Here is an 18,720-nt window from a genome sequence, read left to right as displayed (position 1 = left end):
TTCACTAACTATCTTGGGTTTGTTGGTGGTAGCATTATGTTACAATCTACATCAAAAGCACACAAATAAGTTAAAATAAACACATAGTCATAAGTTAGTGTTACAAGTTTGAAAACTGTTAACTGTTTCTTTGTTTATACTATCATTTTTGTTTGGAGCCACCATGCAGGTAAAGGGAGGGCTGCCCGCATTTCCTGGGTTATATGGGGTTGGTGATGTCATCAATGACATCATTGGGTTCAACCAATGATTCTATAGAGATAATTAATAATGTAATGAGCTGGAAAGTAGTTAAAAACATGATAGGTAATTTTCCTGAAATATAGGGTTTTGATTATATCCTCCCTCCAGAATCATGGTAGGGACTGAAGCAGTCTAGGTGTTAATTATATAAGCAGACTGGTTCTGGGGTCGGGGGACCTAAAGGTGAGGCCATGTTGCCTTTAACATGTGCCCTTTTTGTTTGAGTTTCTTAAGTGTTATTTTCCAAGTCATTTTTATTTAATTTTTTAGTGATAGAGAACACTAAGTAAAATTTCACCAATGGGAAGTCAAGATGTCTGCTGAGCTGCCTGCCTACCACCTTCCTTGCCATTCGTGTCACATTATCTTACACCCTAATATAAGGAATTTAACTTAACGTTTTAGAAAAAAAGTCGTAATTGCTCTTGAATTCCCAAATTTTATTGCATTTTATTTTTGTTTTATTTCTATATGATTAGCTAGCTTTGCACCTATATTGTATGGAATTATATGTTATATGTTAAGCACGTTGTAACCGGTTTTGACTGCCGCTATAGAAATAAAGGTTATTATTGTTCTTTGTTATTACAAAAAAGGACAGGCTAGCTGGTTAGCATGCTAACTTCCGTAGATATCTCTGCAAGACGAGATGTCTTTGACAAAAACATTTATTTCTTCACATCTGGGTTAATAATTTTATCAAATTTTTGAATGTTTCTAACTAAAATGATTACATAATGTGTCTTTAAAGGACCCTAAAATGTGGAATTTGACTAAACATGAGCACAACTTTAAAGGGGCACTACGTAGTTTTGGAGCAGAAATTCAAACTCATAATTTGAATATTTACAATATTAATGAGGTAATGATACAAACTCAAATATATTTATTTCTTCCATACCTGACTAAACAAGCTGTTCTCAGAGGAAAATAAGGTTGAAGCTAGAAAAGGTGGCAGGGTCCGCCACATATAAACAAACTGAAGCAGCATGGTCAGTTTGTTTGTCACTGAAGATCTTTCTCTTCCTCAACAGTGCACCTTTAAGACAACCTAAATCAACTGTTTGCACGTTTATGGAGGAAACTTGTGCTTTGGGACAACTGTCCTCCTCATCTTAGCACATAGTCTCTGTCTCGCTTCATTTCCTGCACTAGGAGGAGGCATCCTCCCCCCTCTCCCTCCCCCCTCTCTTTGTAAACACACCCATTGATCCAGCCAGAGAGGACTGTGAGCGCAGGCGGAGGAGCGACACTCAGGAGCGGAGCAGCAGCGTTGGAGGAACGCCTCCTATCATCTCAGCTCATCCTTTTAAACACACTAAAGCCTTTTCTATTTCATTTAAAACTACTTCGGGAATCTGAGGCAGTTCCAGTGTAGTGCGTTATCTGAGGAGAAACGGCCTCTTCTCGCTCCAGCTTTTCGGGAATAACCACGGAGTTGTTGCACTCCCCGAGCGCAAGGCTTGCATCGTGGCTCTTTCAGAAGTGGCATGTTCGAGGGATACCGCGGACACTATTGAACTCCTGCTTTCACCCAAAGAGGTAAAAAATCTCACCCTTTTTATTTTGATGATATCTTACAAACAGATTGTTTTATTCTCCCGTTTTTCTGATCACCTGATGGATGGGAAACTCGGGGGCTGTGGCAGAGAAAGCGCACCAGAAAAAGAGGCTGATGCACAAAAGATTCATGTTGACATTCACTGCTTGTGTCAGTGTTGTGTTATTACTAGTATTTACCCTGCACGTTGACGGTCCTGCATCTTTTATTTTTAATGCAATCTGCTCCACAGCTGCTCTCAGTCCTTTGTTGCACTCTCCCTCGCGTCTTGCTCCTTGCATACCCATGCATGCTGAAGAGGTTTTTCAAGGTGTGATCTTGTTATAAATGAATAAAAGTGAACAGGGGTTTGGTTTGGACACAGTGGAGCTCGCTCAGATGTGTATACACAGCTGGTTTGATATATTCTGTTGCAGATTAACATCGATGCAGATCAATAACAGCTCCATGTTTTGCATTTTGTTTCATTTTTTTTTTCTTCCTCCAAGTGGCAGATGTACTGAGCTGGCCCATATGAGCCTGTGGTGTTTACTTTTGAAGTCTCTCCCTCCCCATCCCTCTCTTCCTGAGTCCATGGTTGACTGTGAACACCTGGCAATGATTTTAAAACAGACTGCAGCCAAAAGCCAGGCCTCAGCTCAGATACAGAGCAGAGCAGAGGCTCGCATGCCTCGTTCACTGTGCGCTTTGTCAGTGTGGCATGTATGTGCTTTCCGGTTATGTGCCTGTGGATCTGCTTTCTGTGAGGGGGGGATGAGGATGACAACTCACACAGACATCCAGCCAGATCTCAGTCTCTCACACTGCTGGAATAGTCTCTTCCTCTCTGGGCACGCTGGCGTCAGTGTAGAGTCAAGTCACTGTTATTGACCAAGAACCAATTATAATACCAAGAGCAGTGATTGTGAATGATAGTTACTTTTATTAATGAATCCAGTTATTACTTTTAGTGATTAGTTAGGTGTTTAATGTTAAAATTAGTGAAAAATTCAACTTCTCATGTCTGATAAACCAGCAGCAAGCAGCAAATTCTCACATTTGAGAAGCTGAAGCAGAGAATGTGTCGCATTTTTCACTATTTCTGCTTAAAAAGCACATTAAAGGAGTATCAAAACTGGAGCTGCAATGATAAATCACTCATTTAGTTAGTTGCCAACTATTTTGATCATCGATTAATCACATTGAGTTGTTTTTTAAAGAAATAAAGGTCAAAATTAACTGATTACAGCTTCTTAAATGTGAATATTTTCTGATTTGTCTACGTTATCTTGGGCTTTTGACCATTTTCTGACATTTTATAGATCAAACAGCTCATCAACTACTCAATGAAAAAATCAACAGATTAATCGACAATGAAAATAATCATTATTCTCGGCCCTAATCAAGACAATTGGTTATTTTTCTCTGTCAACTAATCGACCACTGTTTCAGCTTCAGTTGGTTCATGCTGAAACACAAGACTTACATATTTCTGCTCGTCTACTTTCATCTAATAGTTTCAGTGAGGTCTCTCTTTATATAACACTATAACTACGACCAGTGGAAGTCAAAGTGTATACATGAGTTTATTAAGTTCTCAGACAAATATTGTATTTTCTCATACTTGGTTTATAAATGATATACAAATCCTAACATCAAGCCTCAAATCACCTGAAAATCAAGGTAACAACTAGTTCTTAGTGGTCAAAGTTTAGTCAAAGATTAGTTTTCCTCCTGAAACGTCTTCATAATTAACAGTATCAGGGCTGCAACTAACAATTTATTTTCTTTTGTATTCATCTGCTGATCCTTTTCTCGATCAGTAATCATGTGATCCATAAAAAGATAGAAAATAGTGAAACGTGCCCGTCACATGTTCCCTGAAGCTCAAAGTGGAGTCTTCAAATCGCTTGTTTTGTCGAAGTAACAGTCTCAAAATTCAAAGATATTCAGTTTACAATCACTTAGCAATATTAGCGGCAAAGGCTCACATTTGAGAAGCTGGAATCAGAGAATGTTTGGTGTAATTTTTTTGCAGTTTCAATCATTATTTGTCTTTTGATCGACTAATTTATTAATTTATTTCCAATCTCATTCATGAAGAAAGTTTTGAAACACCTGACGTCAATATCTGCCGGACAGCCGTCAAGAATTTCACAACAGCTTGTTTACTGTCAGCAACTAGGTTAAAGCAATAATCAGATTTGAGTGGTTATTTGAGGTTGCAGTAATCTGATTTCCCCCCAATAATCTGTGTTTACACGTGTTGAGTTAATATCCAGAGGGACGTCTGGTAGTTTGCAGTCTGAAGTGGTGTTTACGATCAAGGAGAATACAAGGAACACAACTTGTACCAGACTCCATGCAAGAAAATATCGTTTTAAACTCTGAAACCATCCAAGTTTCTGTTTGATTCTGTAGGTTTTGCATAGATTAATAATAAAAAATCCTTACTGGACCATTTCCATTTAAATCACAAGTAAATGAACGCTGGGTTTCCAGGACTTGCAGGCTTAGTTGGTAGTCCAGGCTTTATCCTTTAATATGCAAATGATTTAAGTATCTGTTTTACTGCTCCTCTGTTCAGCTCTCCTGCTCCCACTGTATGTGTGAGCTCATTCATCCAGCAGACGTTTGTTTGATAAGATGCAAAATTTAAGATTAAAACAAGCAAAACACCTTCAGCACCTGTATGAGGCCGTATGTAATTTAATGGGACACTGGTAGAGGAATAAAAAAACAAAAAGCAACGTGCAGGCTGTGATTGTCATGATTTGAAATTAAGAGAGAGACCGAAATTATAATGAGCAAATGGTTGAGTAGATAAGTAGAAAGTTGAGCAAAGAATCTGAGACATTTTAAACTTCTTGGCTCAAAGTTTTATTTGGACAACAGAGCAAAATATTTGGCATTTCTGAGAACTAGGCTCTGTCATGCCATGCCATTATCGAGATGAGAAAGCAGCTCTGTGAGTCATTTCAGAGAGGAAATGATTATGCTTTGGAAGTCAGAGCACTGGCACAGAAACAACAGATTGTTTGATAAAAGGGGCTGCAACGATGATGTTTACTCCTATGGTGACTTCAGGTGAGGCAGAATTGTTCTTATTTCAATCTCACCATCTCTCCTAGGAGCAAAAAATGACTGTTGATTTGTTCTCAATCATTTTATCGAGTCCCCGCTGTGACTAATCAAAGTGTTGTCCTGCCTCGGACCTTGACTACTCAAGGTTACAATTAATAAAACGCTAATTCTAAGTACCTGCAAAACCTCTCCAATTAAGTGCCTGATTTATTACGACCACTTATTCATATCAAGCCATTTGCAACTTCTAATTAGAAAACATGTGCTGCGGTATCTGTATGCATGTGTGGGAGGTGACGTGCAGGTGAGAGAGCAGGTTAGGACATTCTCATTATAGCAGAGCCAGAGGCCAGAAGATGAGGAGTTGCCAGTTTGGCAGTGCTGGAATGCAACAAATCCTGTCGAGCCAAGGTTTGCGGTTGGTTTTGTATGTCATCAAGTCGTGATGAATAATTTTCTGCCTCTTATAATTATTGTGAAATATGACTTGGAAAGCGATGTATTTTTGTTTGTATGATTAAGTCCTCCCACATTCAAGAGAAGACGTTTTAAATGGAATACATTCTTCACTGAGACTACAGTGTACCTGAAAGCTGTGAGAACACCTGTGAAACATTTAGTTTTAGTCTCTTTTTTTTCCTCCACAGGCTGCTTATTCTTGTTTATTCAAGCGTGTCACATTTATGAGTCATTGTAGTTTCAATATTAAACCAGATTTTTTTCTTTGTGAAGTCTTCGGGATTGGAATAACAAGACTAAAGAGTCTACAGCCGTCTTAGCACCTCTGTGATGCTGTACTGAGTGGTGTTTTGAGTTAAATGCTAACATATTTAAAGGATAAGTTCAGCCAAAAAAAGAAAATTCAGTAATTATCTAACTACCCTCATGCCAATGGAACGTCTGGTGAAGTTTCGTAGTCCTCAAAACATTTCTTGAGCTTCACAGCAAAACAGGGTTGTAGGCTAGCATTCATTGTAGCCTACAACGCATGACTTGTTTTGAAATACACACAAAAAAAACATAAAATTGCTCCAAACAGCTTAATCCAAGTCTACAAGATCCCAAATCGATTTGAAAAAGAAATCATTTACACCTTTGGTCAAGCTTGTGCACCCACTTAAGACAGGCTGCATGCTAACACTTTTAGGTTTGCAGGTACGGTAAAGATTTCGGTGTAAATAACATCTTTTCCAATCGATTTGGGATCTTGGGGCTTCTGGAGACTTGGACTATGGCAGATGAGCTATATGGAGACATTTTAATTTTTCCTTTTTATGTCCACATCTTTTTCAGTTGTTTCGGAGAATGCTACAAATGTCACCTGACTTTCCAACCATATTGAAGTGAGGTGATAATGACTTAACTTTTTCCTTTTGGGTCAGTATACTTCATCCTCTGGGCACCATGAATGTCCTAAACCAAATTTCATAACAATCCATGCAGTAGTTGCTGATATAATCAGACAAGTCTGAACCAAATTGGAGGACTGAGTGACATTGCCATCCCCAGAGGCATGCTGCTAGCTTGGCCAAAAACATGAAACTCATGCCATCATATTGGCTGAAAACAAATACACACAGTTGTGCACAAAGAATATTTAAAGCTAACACATGCTGCAGGTTGTGTTTTCTCCGTTGACAGCTGCTATGAAACAGCCTGGGTGAAAATAAAAACATTACATAGAGCAGCTGGTGTGGGGAGTAGGTTTAACTGGAATTTAATCATAACCCTGGAACTTATGACAGGGAACAATACAGTTCTGTTGAAGCCGAAGGTGTGAATAACACTACTCGCCGGAAAGCCCCGCTGGACTTTGATTTGTATGTGCAGGGTTCACGCCCCATTGTCTATTCATAAGACAGCATTCTGAGGATTTTGGAGAAGATGATGCAACTGAAGGAAAATGGGAACTGTCCGCTCCGCTCTGCAGCTGGTTCACAGAGGAGTCACTTACAACACCTGGAAACTTTTGAACTTGGAAGTCTTGAAGTGGTGGTTTACTTAAAATCTCTCTTTTGAGAATCAAATCACCTGTAGAGGGATGCACGGTTGATTTTATTGGGTTTTTTTATTGGTATCGGTGAAATTGGAGAGAAGAGAAGAAGAAAAAGCCTTCCGTATTCTGCAGTGTTCATAAAATACAGGTTATGATTAACTTTTACAAGACAAAAATTTAAAATGATCAGTTACCTTATCCGTTTTCGGCCATTAAAAGCAAGTAATTATCGGTTATTGTCTTGACTTCAGTCAGTTATAATGGAGAAATATAACTATATAAAGAAATATGATGGCACTCAGAAAATAAAAGCATAGGTGAATACACAACGTCTTGTCATGGTGTCAGTCACCTCAAACCCCTGAGCTCTGCATTACGTCTTTAACTGTGTGTGACAACCTGCAGGAGTGTTTTAGTACATTTTATGGATGTTTTCATTCTTTTTCGTCTTGAAAAGTTATCTTTGGATTTAACTGATGGATTGAAGCTGGTATCAGCTGTTAGCTCATGCCTGTTTAGATGTTAAATGGCAGCATTTGGTTGTATAATTAGTCTTTGAGGTTTACTCTTTAAGATTGAGCAATGTTCTGTCACTCCTAAATCATCTGTGGTGACCTCGAAGAGCACTTAAAAATGACTGCAAGTCTGGTCAAAGTATCTGACAGCTGTGGATTTACTAGGTCACACAGGGACTCTGCAAACAGAGTGAAGGAGGCACTTGACGTGTCCGGAAATTGGGTGGAATAAATGTGAGCTCGGAGCGAGGACAGAGCAAGGACGGTGGAGATGGGAGCTGCGACTTTCTGGAGGGGAGTGGAGTAAATTTGGTGCATTTCTCAGAGGCTTAAAAGAGTCCTGCTGTCTCTTTCTTTCCTCTTTTCTTAAAGAGCTCTGCAAAGGGACTTACTTGTAAATCATGGTATCTCTAAAAGAGGGGGATTAGTACTGCTTGGAGCCAAAAGCGGAAAAGCCCTCTAGTCTCCGCGAGAAGACAATTGTTATCTACTTGACCTTCATAACTCCCAGACGTATGCTGTTTTGCAACTTGCAATCACTGCATCCCTTGTCTCTCTATCTCTTGAGAAGGATTGCAATACTCTCCAAAAAAATCATTCATCATGTTCACGGTTGCAAAATGCATTATTTCAACATTGCAGTGTGCATATTAAATAGATGAAGCTGAGAATATTTATTAAGGAAAATTAAGGCACACTTTAACAGTTGATTGAAAGCTGCTAAAACTCCTGCAGTCTGCTTATCGCATGATTAATCTTACAGACAAACAGTCTAGTCTCTCTGATAAACAACATCATTTCGGCTGATTTACAGTGATTACACACTGCGTTTGCATACAAGCTAACAAGTCTCTCGTGCATATTTTGCATCCAACTTAAAACTGAGTGGACGATAATTAGGAATATAAAAAAAGATGTAGTGCTTGTGCGCAGAAGTTAATATCTTTTGAGAAATGGCTGGGCTAATTAGTGATGGATGGATCGAAGGTGGAAGAGGAGCATGGAGGAGTCGAGACCTTCAGTGAATTCAGACTGAGATTGAATGATAGAAGATCAATTCTTAGAACTATCAAATGATCTGATTTCGTTCTTTATGCTGTGTTAACGCACATATCATGACCAAAAACTTGCCTCCACTCTAACGTAAACTCATTTTTATGTCTTTTCACATCAGTTGAAAAGAGAATTCTTCGACTAGCAGATATAATTGAAGGACTTTTCTCTTGTTGTCTTACCTGCACATCAAAGATATCCCATTATTGAATTTCAGAATTGTTTTTTAAATCTTGGCTTACTACAAAAAAAGTCATCTACTTTAGAAAATGAAATGCATTAAAGAGAGATCTTTTGTTTTCTTGTTTTGTCTTTTTCAGGATTCAATGAAAATGTCCGTGTGCGTCCATGAGAACCGGAAATCAAGAGCCAGCACTGGCTCTATGAACATCTACCTGTTCCACAAGTCCTCCTATGCCGACAGCGTCCTCATGCACCTCAACTCACTCCGGCAGCAGCGGCTTTTCACGGACGTCCTGCTTCATGCCGGGAGCCGCTCCTTCCCTTGCCATCGTGCCGTGCTGGCAGCATGCAGCCGCTACTTTGAGGCCATGTTCAGCGGTGGGCTGAGGGAGAGCCAGGCCAGTGAGGTTGACTTCCGTGACTCCATCCATCCGGAGGTTTTAGAGCTCCTGCTGGACTACGCTTACTCGTCACGTGTGGTCATCAATGAGGAGAATGCAGAGTCACTGCTAGAGGCTGGGGATATGCTAGAGTTTCAGGACATCCGGGATGCCTGTGCTGAATTCCTAGAGAGAAACCTTCACCCGTCTAACTGCCTTGGCATGCTGTTGTTGTCTGACGCCCACCAGTGCACCAAGCTGTCAGAGCTCTCCTGGGGCATGTGCCTCAGCAACTTTCCCGCTATTTGCAAGACAGAGGACTTCCTCCAACTGCCCAAAGATATGGTGGTGCAGCTTTTGTCACATGAGGAGCTAGAGACAGAAGATGAGAGACTGGTTTATGAAGCGGCACTCAACTGGATCAACTACGACCTGGAAAAGAGGCACTGCCACCTTCCAGAGCTCCTGAGAACGGTTCGCCTGGCTCTGCTGCCTGCCATCTTTCTCATGGAGAACGTGTCCACAGAAGAGCTGATCAATGCCCAGGCCAAGAGCAAGGAGCTGGTGGATGAAGCTATCCGATGTAAGCTGAAGATCCTGCAGAATGATGGCGTCGTCAACAGCCCGTGTGCACGACCAAGGAAAACCAGCCATGCCCTCTTTCTTCTTGGTGGGCAGACTTTCATGTGTGATAAGTTGTACCTGGTGGATCAGAAAGCCAAAGAGATCATCCCCAAGGCTGACATCCCCAGCCCCAGGAAGGAGTTCAGCGCCTGCGCCATCGGCTGCAAGGTGTACATCACTGGTGGAAGAGGCTCAGAGAATGGTGTGTCCAAAGATGTATGGGTCTACGACACTGTCCATGAAGAATGGTCGAAGGCGGCGCCCATGCTCATTGCCAGGTTTGGTCATGGCTCTGCAGAGCTGAAACACTGCCTCTACGTGGTAGGAGGTCACACCGCAGCAACTGGCTGCCTCCCGGCCTCTCCATCTGTATCACTCAAACAGGTAGAGCAGTTTGACCCAGTGGCAAACAAGTGGACCATGGTTGCTCCTTTGAGAGAGGGTGTTAGCAATGCAGCAGTCGTCAGCGTCAAACTCAAGCTCTTTGCCTTTGGAGGAACTAGCGTCACCCACGACAAGCTGCCCAAGGTGCAGTGCTACGATCCGCAGGAGAACCGATGGACTGTGCCAGCGTCCTGCCCGCAGCCGTGGCGCTACACAGCCGCCGCCGTGCTGGGAAACCAGATCTTTGTCATGGGCGGGGACACAGAGTTCTCAGCATGCTCAGCTTATAAATTCAGCAGTGAGACCTACCAGTGGACTAAAGTGGGCGACGTGACAGCCAAGCGGATGAGCTGCCAGGCTGTGGCGTCGGGGAACAAACTGTATGTGGTGGGTGGGTACTTTGGCACGCAGCGGTGTAAAACTTTGGACTGCTATGACCCCACCTTGGATGCTTGGAACAGCATCACCACTGTGCCATACTCGCTCATTCCCACTGCTTTCGTCAGTACCTGGAAACATCTGCCTGCTTGAGACCCAAAACCTTCTACCTGCACCCTTTCCCTGAGGTGAGTCTGACCTCTCATGTCTCTTTGTGTGTCTGAAAGGATGAATCCACCAATTTTTCACCTCAAAATCTGTTTACAGGTCTTTGGGAGCACTACTTCATATGGTGAGGCTCCAGAGGGAGCAAAAAATCTGATAAATTGCCTGAAGTGATATATTTTGAGTCAGTATCTGCTGGGTCTGAAGACAAGAAAAAAATAAATCTGGGGGTGTGGAGGTAGAAAGAAGCGAGCTTACCTGACCTCTGTAGCTGCTCCTCATCTCTGTTTGAGGCCAGCGGCCCAAGGCTACATTAGCATAACACACACCAGAATCTCTGACTTAACTGTTGGCAGTCGGGTTGCATTGTGCATAATGTACCAGGTTTTGACAAGGAAGAAAAAGGAGATATCTCTGAAGAAACCTCTGGCTTCTGGAGTACTCTTTGTGGCATCTTTTCCTCTTCCCGTCTGTAAAACATTGATTCAGTTGCATTTTTTATGTATTTATTAAAATATTTATTTAAATGAATTAGTGCTCAGTCCATTTGGGATTTGTGAAGCAGACCACCAGATGAGGCAAATTGAGGGCTAGATTTACTAAATGAAAAATGATTCTCAGTTAATTTCCTTTCTCTTCCCTGTAATTACTTTATATTAATATAAAGGCAACATTTTAAGAGTTATGCAACCTAAAGGACCAGTTCACCCAAAAATTTAAATTCAGTCATTATCTACTCCGTGCCGATGGAAGATCAGGTGAAGTTTTGTAGTCCACAAAACATTTCTGGAGCTTCACAGTAAAATGGCGTTGCAGCATTCTCCTAGACAACTAAAGTAGATGGGGACTTAAAAAATAACATAAAATGGCTTCATATCGCCTGTCCCCAAGTGATTTGAGAGGACATTATTTACACCCTTCAGACGGGGTGCACGCTAACGCTTTTAGCTACAGTGAAGATTCGGGCTTTAAAAAGGGTGTAAACAACACCTTTTTGAATCAATTTGAGATCTCAGGGCTCCCAGAGACTTTGATCACACCAGAGTAGCCATTATTAGATTTCTTTGGGCTGTTTGTTTTACACATTTTTAAAACAAGTACCCGTCTACTAAAGTTGTTATGGAGAACGATGCAACGCTGTTTCACTGTTACGCTCCAGAAATGTTTTGTGGACTGCAACTTTCCATCTGCATAGGGGTAGGTAGATAATGATTGAGCTTTAATTTTTGGGTGAACTGCTCCTTTAATACTCAAGTACAACAAAGACACTATAAACTTGAATAAAGAAAAAAGGTTCAGGAGAAGGAGAAGGAGAGGATGGAGCTCCAGGGGAGGGAGAGTGGACCGCTGGGGGCATTGATAGGAGCTTGTGTGCGTTGGTAAAGTGAGTTATGTGGCTGCGGGGATGGGCCGAAGGACAGAGAGGGTAATTGAAAGAGAATAGGATACTTTTATTGCTCCTGCGGGGGAAATCCCTCTAAGAGGGGAACGGGGGTCTGCCAATTAGACAAGCCACACACCAGCAGGCTACAACACCCTGGCGAGTATAATCCACTCTCAGTCGCCTTCCTTTGATGAGGTTATGGTCTTTACGCTGGGTGAGAGGGAGGCAGCCGGCGACTCATGCAGTGTCGGAAACCATTCATCATCAGTTACAAGTAGAGGTGACTGAGAGAAGTGGCAGCGAGGGAAGTGAGGAGGGAGAGTTGTAGGGCTAGATAGCGTCAGCCCTCCCCTCCTCCCCCCCCAGCTCAGTCAGACACACATCATCCTTGATGGTCTCGCTCTGACAATTTACTGTTGAACTCGACAGTCTCTTCTGCCTCCATCTACGTCTTCTTGGCCTCGTTCTAACCCCGCTCTCCCTACAGTGATGATAAACAGGTCAGACGTATGTGGAGCATGTCTAGTCAGCTGGCAAACCTGGTCTTTCTGCATGCTGCAGGCTCACGATCACATAACATCACATATACCCTATACCGATGCCCCCCACACATACCCATGCAGGCAGGCAGGCAGGCAGGCAAGGTAGTGTATTTGTTGAAATGGCTGTAGGCCCTCAGCTCCTGAGAAAGCAAAGGAGAGAGTGACTCCCCAGCTGTCCAGCACAGCAAAGTCTCCCTGTTTGATAATGCCAGGAAGCAGCTCAGAGCAGCTTCACTGCTGCGATACAGTGATGTCCCTCCTCTCCACAGGATGAAATATTTGTCCCTTTCTTTTCAGTGACTCATCTCTGAAAAGGAGAGACTGGACTGAAGGTTTTAACTATCTCTAAGCCAATGCTACACAGTGCTCAGTGAAGGATATAATCCCGCCACTAATTTAATACAGAACTTGTTTTTTGGTGCGCCTGCCTGTCATGGCAACTGACAGTCTACTCCCTGAACGCCGTGAAAAGACGAAAATGTGGAGGAACGGAAAAGAAGGCTGACTGTTTAGGAATGAAAGGGGGAGGAAGTATGTAAGACCTCACAGAAGGAGATTGTAGCTGTGAGAGAAGAAAGAAGTTCCCTCTCAGTTTTTCCCAGGGGAACAATTTGAACTTGTCTGAGATTCCTTCTTTTTAGATTTTTTTTTTTTTTCCTCTGGAAAGCTTTCATGACATTTCAACAAATGCAGGATTTTTGACTTCCTTGCTATATTTTCAGGTTGACTATTGGTTGTTTTAGGTATTAAGAAGCTATTTCCACTGCCATAAGTCTAGAAAGGTCTAATTGATTGAGCTGACATGCAGCTTTTAAGCCAGGAAAGGGTCACTTTAATGGTGTGTTGTGTCACCGTATCAAGTCTGACTATGTTTTCCAGGTAATCCAAGAATATGGCTATGACTAAATGAAAGAATGTATCATCTCAACAAATGAGTCAGTGTCTACATACAGTTTAGTCTAAAGTAACCTGATCAGCGTCATCTGGCTTCCAATTCCCATAGCAGTGTGGGAGTTTAAATGGAAGAAGCCTGGTGTTGGCTATATGTGCACAGTGTAAAGGGAATCATTTGACATTTTGGGCAATACACTTAGGCCTATTTACTTTCTTGCAGAGAGTAAGTTGAGAAGATCAAGATGACTAATTTTTCTTTAGGCTAAATAGCCCAAGAAGCTACAGCCAACAGCCGTTTAACAGTTAGCTTAGCTGCACTCCAAGAAGTTTTTTGGGGCATAACCTCCCTTAAAACCACAATGTGATGTCTTTACACTTGATATGATGTTTTAATTAGTGAGCTTTAGAGTTGCTGGTATTGGACAGAGCTGGCAAGCTAGCAAGCTGTTTCCCCTCTTTCCCGCCTTTTTGCCAAATTCCCCCGCTGCTGGATTTAGCTTTGTATTTAGTTTACAAACATAAGAGTGCGCATCGAAACTTTCATCTAACTTTCGGCAACAATGTCCCAAAATGTCTAAATATTCCCTTAAAAAACATTTCACATTTGCAAGATGTAGCCTAACCTAAGTCAGAGCTAGCATGTAGTTTAAATGCACCAGTAGTAGCTACTTTACTACTTTAATTAATTAATTGATGATTTCTGGTAACATGAAACTGTATGTCTGTTTTCCTGTTTTTCCCGCCTTTATGCTAAGTTAACCAACTGCTGGATTTAGATTTGTTTTTAGTTTACGGATATGAGAGTGGCATCAATCTTCTCATCTACATCATGGCAACAACGCCCCAAAAATGTCTAAATATTCCTTAAAAACTTTTGCTTTCACTTTTGCAAAATACAAGTCAGAGCTAGCATGCGGTTTAAATGCACCAGTAGCAGTGCAGAAGAAAGCGAGCATACTCTGCTGCTCAAGCTAGGTCACACTGATGAATAAATTCATGTATGTATTTCTCTAAATGCTAACATGAATCCAATGCTTAGCTAGTCTTTTATGGATTTCAAGTACATTGATCGAGGCTTCATCAGCAGCAACACATCCAAATTGCTAGCCACCAAGTGGAAAGTGCTATTTGGGTTTTACCTAATCTCAACAGGGGAAGGGAAAGAAGAGCCATAGATCTCCAAACAGAGACAGCTGATCATATTACATTCACATTAGATGCAGAGAGGGCTGCCAAGCCTGTAACCATCTGTGCCTCATACATAAGTACATATTAAGTAATAGCTTTAAAAATGGAAAGGCCAGAGTGAAATTCTGAGAGTAAAACACGCTCAGATGTGAAAAGTGTAGTAGGCTGTGGGGGAGAGAAGAAGCTTGACGACAGCCAGACTGTAGGCTAAGGAAACAAGAGTGGGCGGATTTACCAAGTCTATGAGTCTAGCAGGATTTATACAATGGATACATCAGCAGTAGTTTCACAGTGTATAGTAATATAGTAGCTCTTAAAGTGTAATCTAATATTACTGTTGTAAAAAATTAAATTGTACAGGGATTTTTGAGGCAGCAGGAGTAAATAAAATGCAATTTTACAAGATCAACATCACAAGAAGTAAAGGGCCTCACAAGAGCTGAATATCAACACTATAGCATCGTACAGGTGTCTATACATCCGTCACTCTTTCCAGGAAAGCCGTCGCCTTGTTTTTCTTGATGTGCCGGCTGTTATTTCAAGCTTTGAATTAAAAAGTCACCTTTAAACTGTCAAGCTTTTTATTTCAGGCGTCTTCACATGTCTTATCAGCCCGTTAAACAAGTTTCTCCTCTCCTCTTCCTCAGATATCCCTGTTTTGCATCATCTACTGGACTCCCAACTGTGAAGAAGCACACGTCATCTTCCTCCAAAAAGAGACACTGAGCAGTGATGTACAGACACCCGCATTCATCTCGATGTCGCAAAGATGCAGAGCCAGAAACACGTACGGCCGGACACTTTCACTGGAATGATGTCACCTCTCGTTTCCGAGAAGGAAGCTGAGACACGCAGTAAAGTCGCTCACGCAAACAAACCAAACAAACTGCCGCTTGTTATGTGAGACTCCAACCTTGTGTACATCTGGCGTACAGTGCTTTCATGCTGCCATACGATGACTTCAAAACATGTTATACACAAACCTGCATTTTCCCCATGTAGTCATCACAGGCTTGTGAGGATCTGTATTGATGTTTTTTTCTCTATGATAAACAAGAAGAAAAAAAAAACTCTTTTCATTGAGACTGCAATGTATAGCATGATGGATGTTCTATTTAGACTGAGGGAGGGAGAATGCGATGATTGGTGTGCTGACGAACCGAACGCAGCTCAGATTAACTGAGCATAGCTGATTTATAAAAAAAAGGCACAATGAAGGAGCAAACCTCCCCCTCCTCTCGTCTTATAAGCTCTTCTGTTTGACCCCTGGTATCTTCTTTTTTCTTCTTCTTCTTTCAAAGACGTGCTCCGACACAGAAACCAACCTTTGAGCGTTCCTCTTATGAAGGCTTTGGCAGTTTGCTGTCACTGCGAGCCACGAGGTGTTGACGACCAACACCAGCTGAGGTTGAGGAGGACTGAGGGGGGATCTGTGCGTGGCGGGGAGGTCGCGACCTTACATGTTTGCTGTTTTGCAGCTACGCATTAATGCGCCCCCCCCCCCCCGCTGAGCGCCGGTTAACTAACCCACTGTACGCGGGGATGTTTTTTCTGACGCTGTCGCATTCAGCTGTACACTTAATGCTGTAAGAGACCGGCTGTGCTTTCTGTTATTCTGATAAAAGCAGCGGCTCGCTTGCTGAGTCATAGATGAACCCTTTGTAGAGCACGTCCACTCATAGTGATTCAGTAAAACTGGCATGAACTCTTCGCTGTGGTCACAGAAAATCTTGTCACCTTAACCTAAACTGAGAATGAATCAGTTTTCTTGTTAAAACTTGCTGCAATGTAGTCTTAATTTATATGACAATGATTACTGTGTTATGTTAATATGTTTAATCCTATTTATTTCTTCTCTGCCTGCATTCTTATGTGAATGTATGTTTCCGGTTGTGTCATGCATGGCCAGGTGTTGTGTTTTTATTTGATCTCAGTCGGGCTGCATTTTGCACAGTTCAGTCTTTCCCAGGAGGAGCTTGTTCTTTCAAAAGAGACAGAGGTGCACCTCTCCCAGGGTTTTTCAGGAAGAATGGCTCGGATTACCGGTGGTGTGACGCAGTTTAGGCCACAGGGTCGCTTGCCCAAATAAGAAGACTGAAAGGGAGTTGAAAGAAATATTCATTTTTACTTCTTATAAATTCTCTTTAAGCTCTAACCTGGGTCCAAACCTGTCTTAAATCACCCCGTACCAACAAAACAAGAAGATATAGAAACCATAAAACTGATAAGAACGATGCAGTTTGCGACCTAGTAACCGTCGGGGACGTCACAGAGTAACCCTGACATGGTTAAGAATGTCTTCGCAGCTGTCCTTGGGGGCAGCTGGAGGACCGTCACATGTGCTAACTTGGCTCCTCGGGGGTGATAACCAACAGTCTTCTTCACCACTGGGTTGAGAGTAGAGTTGAATCCAGTAAGCTGTGCATCGAAAAGGGCAGACACCGCAGTGCTTTTCACCATAGTGTCAACGATGAGCATTAAGATAAAAGAAGAAAAAAAACAAAACAAGCAAGTTTCTAAAGACCAAAAAGAGAGAATGTCTTAAACACTTGCATACTTGGTAACTCTGATAAGTGTCTGTGTGTCCGTCTCGGTGACCTGAACATTGACGTTTTGCAATTGAATATTAATGGAATCATTGAACTTCAATGTAAGAGGTAATGTTTGTGGTGTTACGTGTATATATTTTTTTCAAAACGTCCGTCCGCGTGGATTCATGAAAAACAAATCAAATCTGTGGGGTAGAATTGGTAAACCGCTCTGTAAATTCCTGCTCTGCTCACAAAAGTCCATCTTTTTATTGGCAATCTTCAAGACTTCAATGGGAGACCCTCGTGGCTCCATAGTGTTGACCTCCTCCGACCACTGAACACAGAGCCCGTGGCCCCCCACCAATCAGACAACGGCGTTTCTGTCCCATAGAACCCAAGTTTCCCCGGCAACAGCGAGTACTGAATGCCCCTTCAATTTGCACCTAATTGCTGAGTGGCATTTCCCATTTCTACTCCCGTCCTATCCTCTTGTTTTATCTGGAAATCCAGCTGGCTCTCCGATTGGAGCGGAGTATCCTGCTTCACATAATGATGTAAATTAGACAGAATGAAAAAGAACGCTGTCAGTGTGCATCAGTTTCATTTTTTTTTTCTTTTTGTCATGTAAGAGTTTTAATTTCTATTTTTTATGGCATTATTTTGTACATGTGATTTTTTTCACAATGTGAAATTCATGGCTAATAAACATAAGAGTTTTTTCCTCTTGACTGTAAAGCCTTGTGTCTTCTGTGTTCATGCGATGGATTCGGGAAGGGGAGAGCATATAGGCTGCGTTTTCTCATTACTGCATGTTTCGCATATTTAGGCAGCTTTGGAGTGAACACGGCAGCCTAAAGTGTCCTGAGGTATTTAAGGCAGTATATCATGCGTACAGCTTTTGTTCTGTGGAGGAGGGACTGAAATCATCTTATCTATGCCTCTGGCTTCTAAGCTTCCTGCACAAGAACAGGCGAAACACAGCCAGATACTTTCCCTTTCTCTGTCAAGTCACCTTGGCAACGGCAACCTTTATCTGCAAACTGTGGGGGCTGGAGGAGAACATGAAATCTTAAAAAGGCACCTCTCTCTGCTCTCCCCCTCCTCCCTCCCCTGGCCTGCCTCCCCTCTCACTTCCTACGCCCCTTCTCACACTTTTCATCAGTGAAAACGCTTCGCGAAAAAGCTGCCTCGCCAGTTGTGCGCTCGCCTGGTTTGTAACAAGTCGAACATCCCATTAGTGAGCGACTGCAGAGCACACTGCCTCCGCTGCAGCTCGCTGTTTACATTCCTCGCTCTGACGCGACTCCTGACCGGTGACATGAGGTTGAGAAACACCAGTTTTTCTGGATCCTGACCCTCATGCGTTCGCAAACAAAAAGTGTACCGAGGGGGAGGGGAGAGGTTGGGAAATAAACAAGCACGGCTTTGACTTTCACAATATGTGCTGACGCGTTGCAGCGAGCTGTAAAAAAAAATCAGATCTACGTTAAGATTCAAGATTGCTTCAAGATGATTTTTCTCAAGCTCTCTCAGGCAAAGAAAACAAAAAAGGGGTCGACATTCAAGGTGAAATGTGGGAGCTCTGTGTGTGGGAGGCCCCTCCGTGCCCCCTGTGTGATCCAACAGTCCCCCCATT

The 18,720-nt window shown here is 42.3% G+C and overlaps 1 protein-coding gene across 1 annotated transcript; it reads left to right on the top strand.

The window, feature by feature from the left end:
• The first annotated feature begins 1,628 nt into the window (after window positions 1-1,628).
• Window positions 1,629-17,812, top strand: enc1 (ectodermal-neural cortex 1). Its single transcript, XM_073478476.1, has 3 exons — window positions 1,629-1,785; window positions 8,752-10,568; window positions 15,201-17,812. The coding sequence occupies exon 2, from the start codon at window positions 8,758-8,760 to the stop codon at window positions 10,531-10,533; it is 1,776 nt and encodes a 591-aa protein (XP_073334577.1). The 5' UTR covers window positions 1,629-1,785; window positions 8,752-8,757; the 3' UTR covers window positions 10,534-10,568; window positions 15,201-17,812.
• Window positions 17,813-18,720: the final 908 nt, after the last annotated feature.

This window comes from Pagrus major, chromosome 12 (assembly GCF_040436345.1).
Source record: "Pagrus major chromosome 12, Pma_NU_1.0".
Classification (NCBI taxonomy): Eukaryota; Metazoa; Chordata; class Actinopteri; order Spariformes; family Sparidae; genus Pagrus; species Pagrus major.
Note: the sequence above shows the minus strand (reverse complement) of the source record. Positions and strands in the feature narration are given on the sequence as shown.

Excerpts from the sequence above, each read along its gene's own strand:
- enc1 (XM_073478476.1), top strand. The coding sequence starts at position 8,758 with ATGAAAATGTCCGTGTGCGTCCATGAGAACCGGAAATCAAGAGCCAGC.